The sequence below is a fragment of the Silurus aristotelis genome (assembly GCF_946808225.1).
Source record: "Silurus aristotelis genome assembly, chromosome: 4".
NCBI lineage: Eukaryota > Metazoa > Chordata > Actinopteri > Siluriformes > Siluridae > Silurus > Silurus aristotelis.
Window position 1 is genome coordinate 15946374 of NC_139577.1, and position 21039 is coordinate 15967412.

The following is a 21039-nucleotide window of genomic DNA, read 5'->3' on the forward strand; positions in this document are numbered from 1 at the left end:
ACGCTTCAGATATTTTTGTTTGCTGTTGGCTACCATTAGCGAGAGAGCCCGGGTCTGAAAGTGTCACACATTGATGACGTAAAACTTTTAGTTCTAGTTTTCGAAAGTCATACAGTCTGACAATATGACAAGGGAGATCCTACAATCTGACAAGCAACAATCGCAAAAGGCTATTAAAAAGTGTGAATCCAGCATTAGACAAATGAGAGCCGAACATGACACAACACACAAACTGCTGCCCCCTCCAATTTTTAAGATACTATTAAAACACATTGATTTTCCCCACACTTATATTCTAACAGCCAAAGCATATTCCAAACTCACAGCCACTGATTAAAAGACTGATTTGATTACATCACCAACACCATATTTTCTAGTCTCCCTTGTTGGCCAGACTTATTAAGTATATAATTCAGCCACACACACCGATGGCATTAAATTATCACAGCCCGGTATGTCAGATGTCAGACATGATTGTTAGACAGGACCAAAAATTACATTACAGGGTAGGTTTTACTATAATTCTACTTATCAGCAACTTAACGTAATCCATCATCACCGAAACTAGCATTGAAAATACCACGCAGCCATTTCATCATCTTTTATTTGAGTATTTTATAGTAGCTTGAAGCCCCTCCATAATACATTCCTCGCTGAGAAAACTTCTCAGGACTTGCAGTAATATACTTCATACAAGATCCTATGTGTGCTCATAAATTAAACTCGCCAGCCACATAATTAGGAACACTTGTAAACCTCCACTTTCAGACAACTACTGTATATAATCCAATTATCCAATCATATGGCAGCTGAGCAATGCATATGATCATTAAGATCAAAAGCTTTCGATAATGTATGCATCAAACACCATAATGAGGAAAAGTTTTATCTTAGGGACTGTGCCATGGATGTTGGTGCCAGAATGGCTGCTTTAAGTATTTCAGAAACTGCTCGTCTCCTAAGACATTAAGGCAAAACAGTCTTTGGAGTTTACCCAGAATCATCTTCTTTTTCTTCTTTCGCCTTCTTCCATTAGGGGTCCCCACAGCGGATCATCCATCTCCATACCCCCATGTCCTCTACATCTGCCTCTGTCACACTAACTACCTGCATGTCTTCCCTCACCACATCCATAAACCGCCTCCTTGGCCTTCCTCTTTTCCTCCTTCCTGGTGGCTCCATCCTCAGCATTCTCCTACCGATATACCCCATGTCCCTCCTCTGCACATGTACAAACCATCTCAATCTCACCTTCTTCAACTTGTCTCCAAAACGACCTACATGCACTGTCCCTCTAATAAACTTGTTTCTAATCCTGTCCATTCACGTCACTTCCAACAAAAACCTTAACATCTGCAGCTCTGCTATCTCCAGCTTTACCTCCTGTCCTTTACCCAGTATACTGTAAAAAAAAAAAAAAAAACATCCACCGAACAGCAGTTCTGCTGGTGAAAGCACCTTGTTGATGACAGAAGCCACAGAACAATAGCCAGACTGGTTTAAGCTGACAAAAAAGCTGCGGTAACTCAAATTACCACAACTTCAATCGTTTGAGCTTTAAAAAAATATCAGAAAACATCTAAGAATCACATCAAACTGTGAAGCAGATGGGCTAAACTCAGAACAGGACCAGGAAACTGAGGGTACATTAAGCAGAGGGTGAGAGAAATTGGTGAGTTGAAGACCAGAAAAGCATAGCCTTGTCTAATGCTGTTAAAACATGCAAAAGGTAGGTTCTGAATGTGGCATAAACATCATACAGGCACAGTGGCAGCACCTATATCTATCCCATTAAAAACAAAGCTCTATACACAATGAAAATCATTTCAACACTTGCCCACAGTTTAGGTAAAACTATATATTGGCTTTTTAATGCATTTTATAATCCATAATAGAGCTTATTTGGTTGCCCAGTAAAAAAAAAAGAAGGCAAGATTTAGTGATCAAATTAATAGGAAGCGAAATTCTATTATTTTAATGACCAAAAAGAGCACTGTCCTGTTTTCTTCTAGTTTAAAATAGCAAGTCTTGTGAATTCACACAAAAATTCAACTAGATGAAACACGCGGAATAAATAAGTGAAAGTAATCACTACTATAAGCATTACTGATACCTCAGTGAATTGCTATTTCTGTTGGTTGATTTTTTTTATGTTTTCAGAAAATGGTCAATGTCATGGCTAAACATAATATAGGGCAAAAGTACACAAAGTGCCCAAATCTGTATGTAACGTTTTATTTATGATTTGTTAAGAAGTTTTAAACCAGGATTTCAGAATTCAGCATATGGAGACAGTGGATTAGCCATTTGCCTAGCACATAGACATAATATCTCTAGTTAAAATGAGCCCTTAACATCTTCCTGTACAAGGGTATAATCTTGCAAGTAACTGCTTCCCCATAGCAGGATATGAGCATGCACAAAGCATAGAGAAATATGAGTTCCATTTGCATGCAGTGCTACCTGGTTGCCTGGGCAACAGCTGGGCAAAGGAAGAGTGCACTTGTCTCTAAGGATCATGGACGATGGGAGGAGAGGGCACCGGGGATTTTCCGCATGTTGTAACCATGGAAACTGACTCACTTGGCTTCTCATTGACAAAATAATCACGCTACCTGAAGCTGGGTTTATTTTGCAATAGGACTAGAACAAAGATCAGGAATTGTTTAATAGTACACTGTGCAGGTAATTGTGGAACCATTAAAATGTATTATTACCTACATGGGAAAATAGTATCCTGGTACAGATTAATGTGCCCACCTGTGCTCTGTGCTGGAACAATAAGTCAGCGAATTCTCTATTAGCATTATTCTTACAGTACACTGGAAAATATTCATTCATGACTCATAAGACCTTTTCAGGAAAGATAGTAGGTATGCTTGACCAAAGGAAATCTGCAAGCTAGCTACAAACAAATACTAGAACATGGATCTTCTCTTTAGGGAAAATAAACTAGAATTGGGTTTTAAAAAAATAATTTAATTAATAATGGCCATCTGTTGTACAGGGTACAAATTATTAAATGTTGGCAATTGTAAGACAATGGAATCCCATAGAGATGCCAAGAAAGCTAGAAAAGTGTAATACTCACTCAGACGAGTCTATGAAGTATATTCCAAGGGCTCCAATACTGAGAGCAAAGACTAACACCACCTGGAGAGACAAAAGAGATCAAAATTATTAGATATTTCAATAATACTTTTATATCTGCCTGGAAATTATAACAGAGTTGACAACATTTCATTAGTGGAAACAAGATTAAATATAGAACATGCTCACAAATAGACACATCCTATCAGCTTTTAATGGAGAGAGCTGCTGACAAATCCTAATTAACCCCTCTGCTGGAAATAATGTGAGCATAAATGGTGAAAAATGCTGACTAGGATAAAGGGTTTACAGTGAGGAAAATAAGTATTTGAACACCCTGCTATTTTGCAAGTTCTCCCATTTAGAAATCATGGAGGGGTCTGAAATTGTCATCGTAGGTGCATGTCCACTGTGAGAGACATAATCTAAAAAAAAAAAATCCAGAAATCACAATATATGATTTTTAAACTATTTATTTGTATGATACAGCTGCAAATAAGTATTTGAACACCTGTCTATCAGCTAGAATTCTGACCCTCAAAGACCTGTTAGTCTGCCTTTAAAATGTCCACCTCCACTACATTTATTATCCTAAATTAAATGCACCTGTTTGAGGTCGGTAGCTGCATAAAGACACCTGTCCACCCCATACAATCAGTAAGAATCCAACTACTAACATGGCCAAGACCAAAGAGCTGTCCAAAGACACTAGAGACAAAATTGTACACCTCCACAAGGCTGAAAAAGGGCTACGGGGAAATTGCCAAGCAGCTTGGTGAAAAAAGGTCCACTGTTGGAGCAATCATTAGAAAATGGAAGAAGCTAAACATGACTGTCAGTCTCCCTCGGACTGGGGCTCCATGCAAGATCTCACCTCGTGGGGTCTCAATGATCCTGAGGAAGGTGAGAAATCAGCCCAGAACTACACGGGAGGAGCTGGTCAATGACCTGAAAAGAGCTGGGACCACCGTTTCCAAGGTTACTGTTGGTAATACACTAAGACGTCATGGTTTGAAATCATGCAGGGCACGGAAGGTTCCCCTGCTTAAACCAGCACATGTCCAGGCACGTCTTAAGTTTACCAATGACCATTTGGATGATCCAGAGGAGTCATGGGAGAAAGTCATGTGGTCAGATGAGACCAAAATGGAACTTTTGGGTCATAATTCCACTAAACGTGTTTGGAGGAAGAAGAATGATGAGTACCATCCCAAGAACACCATCCCTACTGTGAAGCATGGGGGTGGTAGCATCATGCTTTGGCGGTGTTTTTCTGCACATGGGACAGGGCGACTGCATTGTATTATGGAGAGGATGACCGGGGCCATGTATTGCAAGATTTTGGGGAACAACCTCCTTCCCTCAGTTAGAGCATTGAAGATGGGTCGAGGGTGGGTCTTCCAACATGACAATGACCCGAAGCACACAGCCAGGATAACTAAGGAGTGGCTCTGTAAGAAGCATATCAAGGTTCTGGCGTGGCCTAGCCAGTCTCCAGACCTAAACCCAATAGAGAATCTTTGGAGGGAGCTCAAACTCCGTGTTTCAAAGCGACAGGCCGGAAACCTGACTGATCTAGAGAAGATCTGTGTGGAGGAGTGGGCCAAAATCCCTCCTGCAGTGTGTGCAAACATGGTAAAAAAAACTAAAGGAAACGTTTGACCTCTGTAATTGCAAACAAAGGCTACTGTATCAAATATTAACATTGACTTTCTCAGGTGTTCAAATACTTATTTGCAGCTGTATCATACAAATAAATAGTTAAAAAATCATACATTGTGATTTCTGGATTTTTTTTTTTAGATTATGTCTCTCACAGTGGACATGCACCTACGATGACAATTTCAGACCCCTCCTTGATTTCTAAGTGGGAGAACTTGCTAAATAGCAGGGTGTTCAAATACTTATTTTCCTCACTGTATATAAAGAAACATGCACTCATGTGTAGCACACAGTAAGTACTTACTTACTAATTGTAGCTAGTACTTCTTAATTAAGTTCCAGTAATACAGTTATTTTACAACACAAGTAATGATAGTCTCTTTACTAGAATCACAAAAATATGAAACCATCAGGCGTTCAAGAAAACACAAAACAAGCAAAAGTGTTTGTCATATCGACTCAGTCATGTTTTCTTCTGCCTCAGGGGTTTTTAAATACTGACTTAACACTTAACATTGCCAGACATATGTACTTACACCTCCACACACTATGCTCACTTGGGAACACATCAGGAGAATATTTATGTGTATAGGTGTGTTTGTGTGTTTGTTTGTGTGTGTGTGTGTGTGTGTGTGTGTGTGTGTGTGTGTGTGTGTGTGTGTGTGTGTGTGTGTGTGTGTGTGTTTTCATATGTTAATCCAGTGGCTGGAGAAAGTGGCCCAGCACAGGGGTGAAGACGAAGCAGATCAGCCATTCAAGGGTCAAATCATTTAATCTTGTTTCAGCTGCTCCATGTGAGATGGGCACTATCCTCTGATCAGATGAAATTGAAACTACTAGTATCAAATGGCTGCTATGCTATGGGGCACAGCACACCAACACGCACAAACACACACGTACACACCCCCCTGCGATCAGCTTGCCTAATGTTTTATCTGTTACTGCACCTCGCGGTAACCTGACACTGACCAACTACACTGAAGGCCGTTAATATGCTAAGCATTATCAGTGCTGCTTTAATATGGTGCTGCTTCACTGTGATGCCTTTTTTTCCTGAAACTGCAGGCAGAGAAATTGCAAAACCATTAGTAGTCAATGTTCAAGAGCAGATAGGACCTGAAGCATCAGAAAAAGAAAACAACCTGTAAATGTGTTAGGCTTCTTTATAGTTAGAAAAATAGTTATTGCTATGCTTTACTGACATTATAGGTCAAAAGTGTATACAGAACTACTAATACATTTTCTTTCTAAAATGAAAAAATTCTAACGAACAGATGGGGAGCTTGAGTACTGTATCTTAAAGGGTTTGAGTCAGCAAAGCTATTGAGAACTGTAATTATAAACATGTAAAACCAGAACAAGTCCTTGTTTAAACATAACATTTTTAGCCAGTCTCAGCTCAATAAAATATGATTTTCATATGTATAGATCAATTTAATAAAATAAATGAACAATTCACATAGCAACACAATAAGGCATAGTCTATATACTATGGGAGGTTGTAGCTTAGTGGTAAAGGCATTAGACTTTGAATCCAAAAGTTGTGAGTTTAAATTCTAGCTGTACAAATCTGCCACTTCAGAGCCCCTGAACGAGGCCCTTAACCCCATAGCTGCTCAGTTATATAAATGAGATAAATGTAAGGCACGCTGGATAAGGGCATCTGCCAAATGCCATAAATGAAAACGTACTGTATGTATCAAAGAATGCTGCAGGTAGAGATACTGGTTCGTTTCTTATCTAACACTTGTGATCGGGCAAGATCTCTCACTGGTCAAGCTTAAGTTTCGTCCAGTGGAAAGGGTCCTGATAGTCTGTCCAAAGGTGAGATGGAAGAAGCTCCTACTCCGATTGCCTAAGCCAAAAAAGCCTCTCCACCCGCTCTGTGGATGCCTCAAACATTTAAGACGTGAAACTAGGCACCTCAGTTGACAGCATGTCTGATGAGTGATAGGGGACTGTTCAACAGGAGGTGGCAAGCCTGTTGCCCGATGTTGACATACTGAAACTTTCAAGCTCATATTTCAACCTTTGGTTTTTGTTTGATTCTCAGAATAAGGTCAAGTGATTTAAGCAGCCACATCAAAATAATGGGGAATCACTATCACTTGAACCATGCACTGATTAATCATGTATGTGAAAAAAATTTTTTTAGGAATTCTTTCAAATAGGCAGTGCAAAATATCCCCTCTACTGAATAGAGTTTCATGAGCAAAGAGAGAAAGTAGAAAGAGAACATTTTAAATGTGCCAAATCGAACATGCGGATGATCCGCTGTGGCAACCCCTAATGGGGGAAGCAGAAAGAAAGTATAAAAAGACATGGATATCTTTTGATATGTTACTTAAAAAGAATTGCAGCTGGCCACCAGTATTAACAGAAATACACTGTGTTAGTGTAACTACAGTAAATTCAGTTGTCATGACCGTCATTTCCCTGAATTAATGTCAATGAAAATATTTCAGTTCCTTCTTCTGGATAAACACCCCTCAGCAGTGTTCCACATATAACCAGGCATTCTTTCCATACCTCAGGCACAACTGTTGTTGACTTAGTATGGCTTTACTTTTTCATAGAAAGCAGCATTCATTATACATGAAAGTGTTAGTTATTTTATTGATATCCCACATTATCTAATGAGAAACTCCTCACTGCATTTTTAATGAGCTTCTTTATCTGAGTCACAGCCTGCGGAAAAAAAAGAGACAAAAAGAGCCTGCACATCTGATAAAGAATTAGATAAAGTCCATGAGCCTGTTTCAGGGGCTGTGCTTAGATCATGCTAGGGAGCACAGTGTGCCTCTTTCACCTAGAGAAAATGGAAAGAAAAAATAGCCTGAGCCCAAGTTAATGGACAACTGAGAAGTAAGAGATGAGCACAGATAAGCTCAAATGATTGCGCTGGTTTTAAAAGGAGCTTGTTTTTCTGCCAGAAACAATGATTAGTTCTTAAAGTAGTGTTTAAAATGAGACAATGCCTGTGAGCTAAATATACACACGCTTTATTATATGAAATTTATATTCAGCGTCCCACCAATTTAAAAGTATACATTAAACAAAACAAATAGTCTCATTTACTGCTTGATGATTAAATTATACCTGCAACCCACAGTGTACAAATCTAACAGTTCCAGTCCAATGCTATGTAAAGTTAAAGAGAACTTGGCATTATTTGGGGAAAAAGCAATAAACCGGCTTACACAAGTGTCTGGTCTACAAAATAATTTGTATAGCTTGCACATGTGACCTATTCAATTGAGAAACTATATATATATATATATATATATATATATATATATATATATATATATATATATATATATATATATATATATAATTATTTATTTTTTTATTTTTTTATCTAGCATAACAGCAATCATGTATTTTTCCTGTTTCAGGTTGGATCATGGGACAAGGTTTTAACAAGATGTCTGAGCTTTCACAAAGTTCTGCACTGCATAGCCATGACCCTGATCAGCACCTCAGATCAATTCCCAGCCAACATTCATATTCTCTCATGCACAAACACAGCTTAAATCTATAGGCTAAGGAAACACACAGCAGGTAACACATACAGGATTCTAGATCACATAAGTGGTAAATATTATTTATAAGACAGAACAAAATTGAAAGAATTTAGTACCAAAATTACGTAAATGTGTTAAATAAACTTCTATACATACAGTATGATAAAAAGCTATAACGCTTCTCTTCATTTAGAGGTGAATTAAAGAGACTCTGTTTAGGAGGACAAATCATTAGATGCGCTAAATATGTGAATGTAACATCAGATTCGGATTTTACAATGTAATTATGTTTATACATTTGTGCACCATGGCAACATTCCTTAACATCTCCCCACTTATTGCATTACACACGCAGCTGAGGATCATTATCGTTGGCATTAGAATGGCTTTTTACTATACAGATCAATTTAAATGAACTAATAACCAGATTACCTCATAAACTAGAACAAGCAGTTACTGTATTGAAAAACAAAGCTAAAGCTGTGCAGAAACAAGTTCAGTGCAAACCATATAATAACTAGTCTGATAGCAAAGCATGAAGTCATGTCTCAGATTATAGTTTTACTTTAACCTATTCAGTTATGGTTTAGAGTGACTAAAATATAGAACTGGGCAGCACACTGGAGCATTTACTCATTTGATGAACTTAAGGTTTGTCCATGCTTGCATATATTATCTACATCTAACACTATTTATACTCTAAATTGGTAAATAACAGCTTTCTGATTTTTCAGATATTGATATCATTAAAAAGTACAGAGCCAAAGCTAGCAAAGCTATCAGGCCTCCATTGGGAATGAAAGCACATGATGAGGCAGATTCACAGCATTGCTCCTTCAAGCATGGTGTGCACAACTAATCAAAAGTTGGCATTTCATATTTCTTTAGTAAAAACTATACTAAATACAGTCCCTAGGTTTTTTTGAAAACCCAATAGCACAACAGTCTTTTACCAATTATTCTAATAATTCTAATTCTATTATTCATAGAGAATACTCCATCCCTAAACCATGATTAAAATTTTACTCTTCTCATTTTAAATAATCAAAGGAACATTTAAATGCTATCTGATTAAATGTAAATTATAGAAGATTTAAAAAAAGACTAAAATATAACACTTTTTGTGAAAAAAAAAAATAGCTTTTGTATTAAAGAGGCAGGTGATGTTAATGCAGGGTTCAGTTACTTTAAACACCAAGGGAGAGTCTCTGCAGGAACCTGTGCCTTCTGCTTGGTGTGCTTCAGTCCCAATGACGTCAATGAGAAAAGCAGAATCACAGACTCACCGGTGCATTCAGAAGCCTTGAATCTCAAAGAACTAAACCACTGTTCACTGACTAGATAGAGCTGGTCTGACCAGATGTCTAAACTCATTCCAGATATTTATAAGTTAAGCATAAAAAACGTTATAGTAGAAGCTATTTATAATGTAATGAGTATCTATTTTTTCTAAATGAGATTACTCTGATGCATTGTAGCTCTGATTTAATAATCTAATTTTGAATGAAAAGAGCAAATACTAGTTACAAAAACTAAGTTTAATAACTTAATAATGCTTAATTAAATTGTAATAATACTTTGACTTTTTTACTGTATGCAACAAAAAGATTACATAAAACAAAGCTTTGACTCATTCTAATTCACTATACTAAATAGTATTTGGTGTTTGCTGTTTAGACAAGTGAATAATTCACCACCTGACTCCATGGGAAATGTCACTTCTGGACACTGGCTGCCAATTAGCCTCTTAGCAGGAAATGCAGCATTGATTTGAGTAGATGCTCAATGCTAACTTGACATATTTACACCCAAATATGATCTACACTTACCTCACAATATCGGCTGCACAGCTAAGATGAATATAAGAAGTGAGCATTACAGATTAGCTTACAACAAATTATAAAAATGAGGTGGATGAATCAGACATCTATTAGATTCCTTAGTGGACAAGTAAAAGTCAATGTTTTGGTTGTGTGTAAACATAATGGACTAAACTAAAGTAAATAAAAAATTTGTTCCCATAATCAAATTAATCAGGTAAATGCAGTAATACAATCAAGGAATGTGCACAGAGATGTAATAGAGAATTAACACATTCACACGGCCTATACTGCTGGTCCTTATCTATCCTGATAATACCTCTCATGTAGAAAGCCTTCATGTAGCATTTACACTATTTGCTATATTATTTTATAATTACATTAGACATTGTCAGTGCTCAGACCACACGCCGCACACAGCAACAAGTCAGTTTGCATCCCAGAAGGAAGCCTATTCTGAAGCTGGCTCACAAAAAACTTCAGCAAACAGTTTGCTGAAGACCACCTGTCCAAGAGCATAAATTACTAAAACCATGTCCTGTGGTCTGATCAGTATAAGATTAACTCAATCACATGGTGTACAGCATGTGTGGTAATGTCCCGATGAAGAGTACCAAGAAAATTGTGTCTTGGCTACAGTCAAGTCATGGTGGTGGTAGCATCATGGATTCCAATATGTAACATGGATTCAATATGATGCAGACCAGAAACGGCAGTTTTCCAACATGATAACAACCCCAAACACACCGCCAAGATGACAACTGTCTTGCTGAAGGTGAAGGTGATGGAGTGGCCGAGTATGTCTCCAGGCCTGAACCCTATTGAGCACCTGTGGGGCATCCTCATGCGGAAGGTGGAGAAGCGCCATGTGTCTAACATTAGGCAGCTCAGTGATGTCATTATAGAGGAGTGCAAGAGGATCCCAGCAACAACCTGTGCAGCTCTGGTGAATTCCATGCCCAGGCACAGTTTTAACATGTTCACTTAGGGTGGACTCACTTTTGTTGCCAGCTATTTAGACAATAATGGCTGTATGTTAAGCTGTTTTCAGAAGACAGCAAATCTGTGCTGCTATACAAGCTGCATATTGACTACTTTAAAATATATCCAAATTTCATTTCTATAATATAGTCCCTTAAGAAGATATACTAAAATGGTTGCTCAAATGTGAGGAATGTACTAAATTTTGTGAGATACTGTACATATAAAGGGTACAAACTACAAAATACTCTTCATGTAAACCAAACACAAAATAAAGAGACATAGAAACAAAAAAACCTGAAACGTAGAAGAGAAATGACAACAACCATGGAAGACAAATGGAAGACAAAATGCTGTGTCTGAAATCACGCATTTGCTCATCAATCTCTATATAGTGCATGGCAGTTAAGTTCTCTGTATAGAAATAAGGAAATTTAAATGCGTTTCTGAATTCAGACCCTTACATAAATATAATGCGTCAAAAACGAATGCTGGCTAGGATAGCTGTCGTTGACAATTTGGTTATAAATGTTCATCTTCGGTGTCCCGTAAAACCATAGTAGCCTTTTTGTCAAGTTTGTTTACTGTAATGTTTATAATATAAAAATACATTAAATGTAAAAATATAAAAAAAAACACTACTGTCATATTTATTTTATTCATTTAAAAACAAAAAAATTAAATCAACCAGAATAAACAAGTATATGAACAAACATGCATAGAAAATTTTCGAAGGACATCTATATACTCAGTCTTGTTAATTTGCTATTTTTGTTTTTTGGTGTAAATAATTTTTCTGAGGATAAGATTTTATTTTGCGCTGTATCACATTGCAGTATGGAAAATAGGCCGGATGTACACTGAAAATCAGAGTACATTTTGGGTACAAACGAGTGACTATAGGGAATAAAGTTGCAGAATTCAGACACCACTTCAAAATGTCCGACACCCAATATAGCACACTATATAGGAGATAGGGAGCGGTTTCAGATGCAGCTAAAGGGCTGTGAAGTGTGAGACTTGTATACATGTTCTACTCAAAGGTAATAAAAAGCAGGTATGAGTGATTAGTAACATGTGACGGTCATATTAGGGTGTAGAGGCTGATTGAAACGTCCTTCAGGGCCATAAATCCTAACACCTGGACACATAATCTGCTTATCTCAGATGTCTGAGTTAGTGCAAGAGCAACCTTTACACATTAGCCGGGCTTCAGCTGAAAAACAGTGCATACTGCGTTCTAATTTCAGAAATAACTCCAGAATATCCATATGTGCCTATATGGTGATAAAATCTGATCCAGTGTAGTTTTGTCGATGGAGCACTATAGAAATGGGCCCCATAAAGCCCAAGGAACCCAAGCCCAAGCAACTCCAGTTAATCATCACTCTATCTACATTACAGCCAAATTTAAACATGCTTCAGTAAATAGTAAATGAAGACATTATACACCTCTATGCTCAAGCCTGTGTAAAAACTTCCATATCATAAAACTAAATAAAATATATCTCAAGGCAGACAGTTACACTTAAGTACTTCTGGTATGAATAAAGTTTTTTTCAATTTTAAAATAAAAGGTTAGGGTGATAAAAAAAAAAAAGTAATCAATGTATGAAGTAAGAACAATAAATAAGCCTGTAACTATCAAATTAGGTCATTACTGTTTTAATAATTAGTCCCCCAGTACTTTATTTTCTTTTTAGGGTCTCGAACATCAATTCCTTAATGTTCAGTGATAAAAATTCATACAGAAAGGGGAATGGTATACACAGTGTTTGCATGGTCTCCTTATTTAAATATGTCACATGATTAAAATTGGTATAAAGTAAATGCTTGTGCTAAGAACTAAACACCTAGGGTAGTTCCTTTGAATTGTTTAAAGCTTTAATATCAGCCAATAGTTGGTTGGACATCAGAAAAGTGCATCTTCAGAATTTCAGAACTAAAAAAAGCAAGTTATTTTATGCGTTTTTTTTTTTTAATGGAACAGCACCATACAGTGCAATAAATCTGGCATACTTCTCTAAAGGACAGTGGTAAGACAGTGAGAAATAAAAATGTCTCTAGGTTAGGTACGTAACCCTGTCGCAACACTTTGGAAACGCTTCCGCATTGTCCATGCTCTGAGTCATGTGTGTAATCTGTCCGATGGAAGGCGCGGCGTCACCGGTAAGTTGACGTCACGACCAGGAAGCTAAAAAAAGTACATTGAGTGAAGCCGGTGACGGCTTCTGCGTTTCAGAGGAACAAGCCTTAGAGGCTGCCACATTTCGGGTCGAGTGCGCTCTGACCCTGAACAGAGCAGGAAGACCAGAGAACTCATAGGAGGACGCGAAAGCGTCGATAATCCACCTGCTAAGAGTCTTCTTATTAGCAGGGAGGCCTCTCCTCGGAGCGAAGGACTTGTCCATTGGACGTAAGTGTCCAGTGCTCCCATCTCCTGGTCTGGTGCCTGAAATGGAAGAGGATAGAATACCTACAGGTCGTGGGACGACCAAAGGCACCTCGGGGATGTAACCTGCTCTAGGGTGCAGGAAGGCACTGGCCATGCCTGGAATAAAGGGCCTGCAAATCACCTACTCTCCCAGGAGACCAGATAGCCAGCAGGAGCACAGTCTTGACTGTGAGATGCCTCCATGAAGCCTCGGCCAGGGGCTCGAAGGGGGGCTCAGATAGAGCCTCCAGCACAATGGCCAGGTCCCACCCAGGCACTGTAGATCGCACCAGGGGCTTCAGCGTGTCAGATTTCCCTGGGTCTCAACCTCTGTCTCGACAGGGTGTCTGCTGGTTTGTTCATGTAAGCATTACGTGACTTCCAGCATGGGGCCTAGAGATAGGAACCCGGGATCTCTCCAAACATCTAAGGCATGTTAGCATCCCCAACTAAGCATCACCACGTAAGACCACTGAAACCTGAGGCATGGCTCCATAACCGTATTCTCTAAGCCCCATGACGTTTGAGTAGAACGCCATCTTAGGGTTATAGGGGCAGGTCCGAGAAAGGCTTCGCGCAAGACCCGGACCTCTCGAGCTTGCTAACCACTGCCCCTGCTCAGAGGAAAAGAGGCAGAACTGCATGAGAAAAAACGCTTTACTCCATGTGCTTTTTATTGCTTCCTGGTCGTGAAATCACCCCGCCGGTGGTGCTGTGCCTTCCATTGGACAGATTACACACGTGATTCAGAGCGTGGACAACGTGGAAGCGTTTCCAAAGCGTTGCGACACAGCTCGAGTTTCTGAAAGGGAACATCTGTCTCACAGAGAAGTGATTTATAATGAATGGAAGAAAGCAGCAAATGAACCAATTAAGAATCAGGGAAAGAAAACAAGCACACAGGCTCGTAAGGCTTTAATGTTTTATTTATTTTATTTGTGTGTGTAAAATTGTATTGTTTGTTAATCAATAATTGAACACTAGCCTTACAGTTCTATTACCAAAAGCCGAAAGCTGAGTCAGCTAAAAGAAACATTTTCCTTATCCTGTGGTCTGAGTATCATGTGTATTCCAGACGAGTGTTTTTGTAAATATTTTCCCTCAATGCAATTTAATCTTACACAATGAATCAGCAAAAGTTTAAATACCATTTTAAAACACTGCAATTCATACTGCATTTAAAATGTAGCTAAAATAGTCATATATTGCTCTTTGTTTCTTTTGCCCATATAGTGGAGTCCTATCTTTAATACTTAGCAAAGCTGATCATCCCCAGGCTATATGCTCATCAATGCAAACAAACATGAAATATATTCATATCAGCCCAGTGGCACTATCTATTCTGCAGCCCATACATCATAGCCATGCATCCAATTACACCTCAGTTATAATTATTACACACACTTCAAGGCTGTCACGTGCATCTGGCCTACATGAGGAGTTTTCTACAATAAAAATTACAACCTTGCAATATTCTCAATTCACTGAAAAATATGATGTTATAAAGATCCACAGACCCCAGACAATTACTGTGTCAAATAACTATTTAAATCATCCTGCCTATCTATTCAAGAGAAAAATTTGCAAGGCACAGCATGTCCTAATACTGCGCTCATTTTAGATGGTGGCTGACAGTAGATATTGAGTAGAGCACTGACAGGCTGACATAACCAAAAAATTATGTGTCAAAGCAAGCCTGCATGAGAGGAGAGGACACTAAGGAGGCCCAGGATAAGGCACTACGTCAAGCTGGGCCACAACCCTGTTTCATTGACCTTGAGTGATGACCGGTCTAAAAAAGCAGAGTGGATATTATAATAGGATTTTGCAGAGGACTGTGACGCATGTGGTAAGATAAGCACTGTGATTGGTCAAGCTTGGAGGTGGAAAGATGCACATCATGTGACCAGAATTCTCACTGCCTTCCTGATATTCTGGTACACAGGTCACTGTCTACATAGCAAGGACATCAGAACATGAGTGCCCCTAATCAAGCATCACCATGGGAAAATAATTTTTTAAACATGCCATAGGTTGGACATGTCCTATACACACTATACTATAACTGTAGTGTGCATTGATTTGTGTGCTACAGGCATACTATTGTCTTAGCATGGGTCATTTTATATTCTATGTATACAACAGTTCACAATGATCAGGACCATTTCACAATTTGCACCAGCCTGTTAACTAACACATGTAGACAAAAATTTAATATATTTTCAGAATATACAGAATATGATTTTTCTAGCAGTTATTAGATTATTTTAAACATCAATACATTTATAGTAAATAGAAAAAATAATCCAAAAGAATATTAGTCATTGTTCAAAAATGCATACTGCATCTATTATACTTGCATCGATTCTCAACAAGTTGGGGGGAAAAAAAACTTAAAAAAAAAAAGTGCCACTTTAATCATTATTAATCAGACTAACAGACTGAAATTCAGTAATTTATAGCTACACATACATTTTTTTGTCCAATCAGATTATTATCTGCAGATTAGGCAGATGTGAACTTTATGGTCTATAGTTCAAACCTAACTTTTACTGTGTATGTGAGATTCCTCCATGTTTTCCACTTTCCTTTCACCTCTTAAAATGAGGGCAGCAGGTAGATTGGGGTAGATAAAATGCCATAAGGAAATAAAAATGTTGACAGTGCCTAATGTACTTATACCACTTCATAGTAATTAAACGGCAGCACCAGTTGCATTACACCCTGTGTCCAAACACTATCTGCACCACTGGCCCTGATGTAATCATTAGTGAACGGATGCCACCGTAGCTTTATGGATATAGTGGCCAATTTCACAGGTGGAATATATACACAAAAATGAACAATTCTCCTAATTCTCATGATCATTAATTTATAAAATCCACTCTTTTCTGTAATTGTTAACTGTGTTGTGACTTTAATGTCTTCATTTTGTAATCTTTGTTTAAAACAAGAGACAATTGCACACTGTATAGTTAAAGTAGAAGCTGATAGAAGTGTTGATTTGAAGTTGCTTTGCACAAACTAAGTTTGTTTCATCGGCCAAATAAACATTTGATTGTATAAAGAAGTAGCAAATGACTATCTAGTCCAGTACAATTTGAACATTATGTGCAATATTGACAATGTTGAAAATATACTGTATATCTCAATGATTTTTAGGATTTTGTCTATAAAAATAATCAGTCAAAAGTATGCATTTCAAAAATGTGAATTATTCTTCCTTATTAAAAGGATAATTTGACAATGTAAAAAAATATAATTGTTGCTAACTATTAATACTACTGAAAATTACATTCATAAGGAAAACTAAACCATTTAAGTAAAAACAATAAAAAAAACTTGACACTGAGACTGAACAGCAAACGATTTCCAACATAGCATACAGATTTCCTTCTTCTGAGCAACGGCTTCCTTTTCAAATTCAAATATCTACTTATTACTTTAGGTTCACTTTGAAGAATTTCCATTTCATGTGGTCCTCTTTTGCCCAGACTCCAATAATGGCTCAAAACTCTTCTTCTTTGACTTTTAAAATGTGTATTCTCTAGACATACAGTAACATTACTACTAGTATACTACTTGTTAGTGCTTATGCAATTCCATTTTCTGTAAGAATTCAGCTGATTAATGACTGGCTGTAGTAATTGTATTTTTTTTTTTTTTTTTGTAATTACAGGCATATCAAGGATAGCTGCCCATCCAAATCTTTTCTATACTGCTTCTCCTCTGCAGGGTCGCCATTTATGGATATTCATTACATAATCTGTCAAGAAACAGCCTTAACTCATGATGTTCTGAGCTCCACTGAATGAATGACTAACATCCTGGCCATTCTGAAAAGAAAAAAAAAAAGCTTGAGCTTCCCAGTAAGTTAAGGTAATTTTATAAACATCAGTGGTCTATTAATGGCCACATACCTGACCAAGTGCATCTTATTTAACTAAATGGTATTTAATGACACAATAATCGTCATGTAAGGGTGAATTCACAATGCTTCTGGGGTTTTAAAATAGGGTTTAATGTAAAACATACAGTTTACATCATGCTACATTCATAAAATGCTACCCTTAAAGTCTACCAGAACAGTGGTATCCAGACTGTGATTCAGCTGTAAGCAGTGAAAGACCATTCTGTTCCTTAGCATCGAGCTGTGTGTGCTGAACCTGTGGAGGAAATGTGTGACATTTCCCTGCTGAGATTTGTACAGCGCAGTAGCCCTGCTCATCAAGCCTTCTGTCACCATGTTACAGCTATCCTATCCATGACAGCACATGTAGCCACAAGATCCCAAAATTCTATAGTGTAAGTTGTATTTCTTTCTCTCATGTAGACTTGTGCATAAGAGAAATGTTCCATTTCAGTTCATCATTTCAGTAACTAAACTGCAATTACTGCTCACTTATTACAATAATTAGTACACTTAAATTGCTCAGAAATAAGCTGGAAATAGTCACAAAATAAATATGATAACTTAAAACATATGCTGAATCCCATGATGTCTAACGAAGTATTCAACTGTCAAACAGATACTGCTAAAAAATAGGACCAGTAACCATTTATTTACAGTAGTAAACTTATTTATTCAGTAGAAGCAATAGTATAGAAGCTCTTAAGTTGATTTGTGGAATTTAAGTTTAATTTGATACTCCAGCTGTTCCTCCTGTTATCATCACTGAAACATAAGATATGGAATATGGCCATATCACATAAACTGCAGTATCAGAAGCAGTGAACTAAAAATATTCTACTACCTCAATGACTTTAGATCTCTGTTCTTAATTAAAACCGTACCTGGGACAAAGTCTATTCAATTTGGGGAAAATGCACTGTAGAAATAGCTGGACAAAACCAAACCCAGGAAATGATCATCTTCACTGCAACACTATGGATTGTCAGCCTTCTTCACACTTTATCCCTATCTCTCATACAAGGATAGGTCAGTAGAATGTTTCAAAACTTTAAAAAGTGAATAATAGGCTTGTTGGAAGATGCTGCAGTTTGTGGTAATGTGGTCCACAGTAATCAAACATGTCTGCAGGTAAAGACGGTACAATTGTGCATACATTTACATTTATCCCACTTGGAAGTCACCCTTATCCAAAGCGACTTACAACCGAACAGTTGAGGGTTAAGGGCCTTGCCCATCAGCCCAGAGCATTGTGGTAGTGGGACCTACAACTAGTGACCTTCTGATCCAGAGTTCAAAGCCTCAACCTCTAAACTGTCACTTGCCATACAAGTTGCCATACACATAATTGATGCACTGATGCATTTTGTGGTCTCAGAATGTCATTATATATATTTCTATCCCTGACCTGATGGTGAATATATCAAGCCAGGCCACACATTACATGCTGGGCTAATATTGTTTATTTAAAAGGTGCCTCTTGTTGGATCTCATTAGTAAGAGTCAGAAAGATGAGATCATGTTAAACCCATGAGTGCCTTCCACAACTCATGTAAAACCAGTGTTGGGGCTGGGTACAGCCTTTAAACTGCAGTTAAATGGGTTAGAGCACACAATAATTAATATTTTTTATAATATTTTAAATCGAGATGGCAGTGAAAAAGGTACAGTAAAAAAAACTTTTGTAGTTCTTCACCTACAATAACAACCAGTGTGCTAGTACAAGGGATGGTCAGACAATGTACAGAAATAAATGCACCACTAGGTGATTCCTGTCTCTACAAGACTTTGAGTTCCATACTGAATACCAGGTGGGAGCACAGCATGAAAATATAGGAGTCCCTGGGTGTCTTCCTCCAACATCCTAGTTTGGCACTAAGCAGGTGGAACAGAAAACCCAGGCCTTAATCAAGCAAAAAGTCATTAGTAAGCTAAGACGGTTAAAGCAATACTTATAGCCAGCAAAGTATAACTATGAACTATGAACAGAGAGTGTATATATATATATATATATATATATATATATATATATATATATATATATATATATATATATATATATATATATATATATATATATATATATATACAGTGAGGAAAATAAGTATTTAAACACCCTGCTATTTTGCAAGTTCCCCCAATCAGAAATCAAGGAGGGGTCTGAAATTGTCATCGTAGGTTCATGTCCACTGTGAGAGACATAATCTAAAAAAAAAAAAATCCAGAAAACACTATGTATGATTTTTTAACTATTTATTTGTATGATACAGCTGCAAATAAGTATTTGAACACCTGAGAAAGTCAAATTTTAATATTTGGTACAGTAGCCTTTGTTTGCAATTACAGAGGTCAAACATTTCCTGTAGTTTTTCACCAGGTTTCCACACACTGCAGGAGGGATTTTGGCCCACTCCTCCACACAGATCTTCTCTAGATCAGTCAGGATTCTGGCCTGTCGCTGAGAAACACAGAGTTTGAGCTCCCTCCAAAGATTCTTTATTGGGTTTAGGTCTGGAGACTGGCTAGGCCACGCCAGAACCTTGATATGCTTCTTACAGAGCCACTCCTTGGTTATCCTGGCTGTGTGCTTCGGGTCATTGTCATGTTGGAAGACCCAGCCTCGACCCATCTTCAATGCTCTAACTGAGGGAAGGAGGTTGTTCCCCAAAATCTCGCAATACATGGCCCGGTCATCCTCTCCTTAATACAGTGCAGTCGCCCTGTCCCATGTGCAGAAAAAAAACTCCAAAGCATGATGCTACCACCCCCATGCTTCACAGAAAGGATGGTGTTCTTGGGATCGTACTCATCATTCTTCTTCCTCCAAACACATTTAGTGGAATTATGACTCAAAAGTTTTATTTTGGTCTCATCTGACCACATGACTTTCTCCCATGACTCCTCTGGATCATCCAAATGGTCATTGGCAAACTTAAGACGTGCCTGGACATGTGCTGGTTTAAGCAGGGGAACCTTCCGTGCCATGCATGATTTCAAATCATGACGTTTTAGTTACCAACAGTAACCTTGGAAACGGTGGTCCCAGCTCTTTTCAGGTCATTGACCAGCTCCTCCCGTGTAGTTTTAGGCTGATTTCTCACCTTCCTTAGCATCATTGAGACCCCACGAGGTGAGATCTTGCATGGAGCCCCAGTCCGAGGGAGATTGACAGTCATGTTTAGCTTCTTCCATTTTCTAATGATTGCTCCAACAGTGGACCTTTTTTCACCAAGCTGCTTGGCAATTTCCCCGTAGCCCTTTCCAGCCTTGTGGAGGTGTACAATTTTGTCTCTAGTGTCTTTGGACAGCTCTTTGGTCTTGGCCATGTTAGTAGTTGGATTCTTACTGATTGTATGGAGTGGACAGGTGTCTTTATGCAGCTAACGACCTCAAACAGGTGCATCTAATTTAGGATAATAAATGTAGTGGAGGTGGACATTTTAAAGGCAGACTAACAGGTCTTTGAGGGTCAGAATTCTAGCTGATAGACAGGTGTTCAAATACTTATTTGCAGCTGTATCATACAAATAAATAGTTTAAAAATCATACATTGTAATTTCTGGATTTTTTTTTTTTTTTAGATTATGTCTCTTACAGTGGACATGCACCTACGAT

The 21039-nt window shown here is 38.0% G+C and overlaps 1 protein-coding gene across 19 annotated transcripts in view; it reads right to left on the bottom strand.

Moving 5' to 3' along the window:
* The window catches only part of kcnma1a (potassium large conductance calcium-activated channel, subfamily M, alpha member 1a), a 150730-nt gene that overhangs the window by 69981 nt on the left and 59710 nt on the right, over positions 1-21039 (bottom strand). For all 19 annotated transcript variants that reach the window (XM_083539256.1, XM_083539254.1, XM_083539250.1 and 16 more), the window contains exon 3: positions 3092-3153. In XM_083539256.1, the coding sequence (XP_083395382.1) occupies positions 3092-3153 (62 nt within the window). The remainder of the gene's footprint in view (positions 1-3091; positions 3154-21039) is intronic.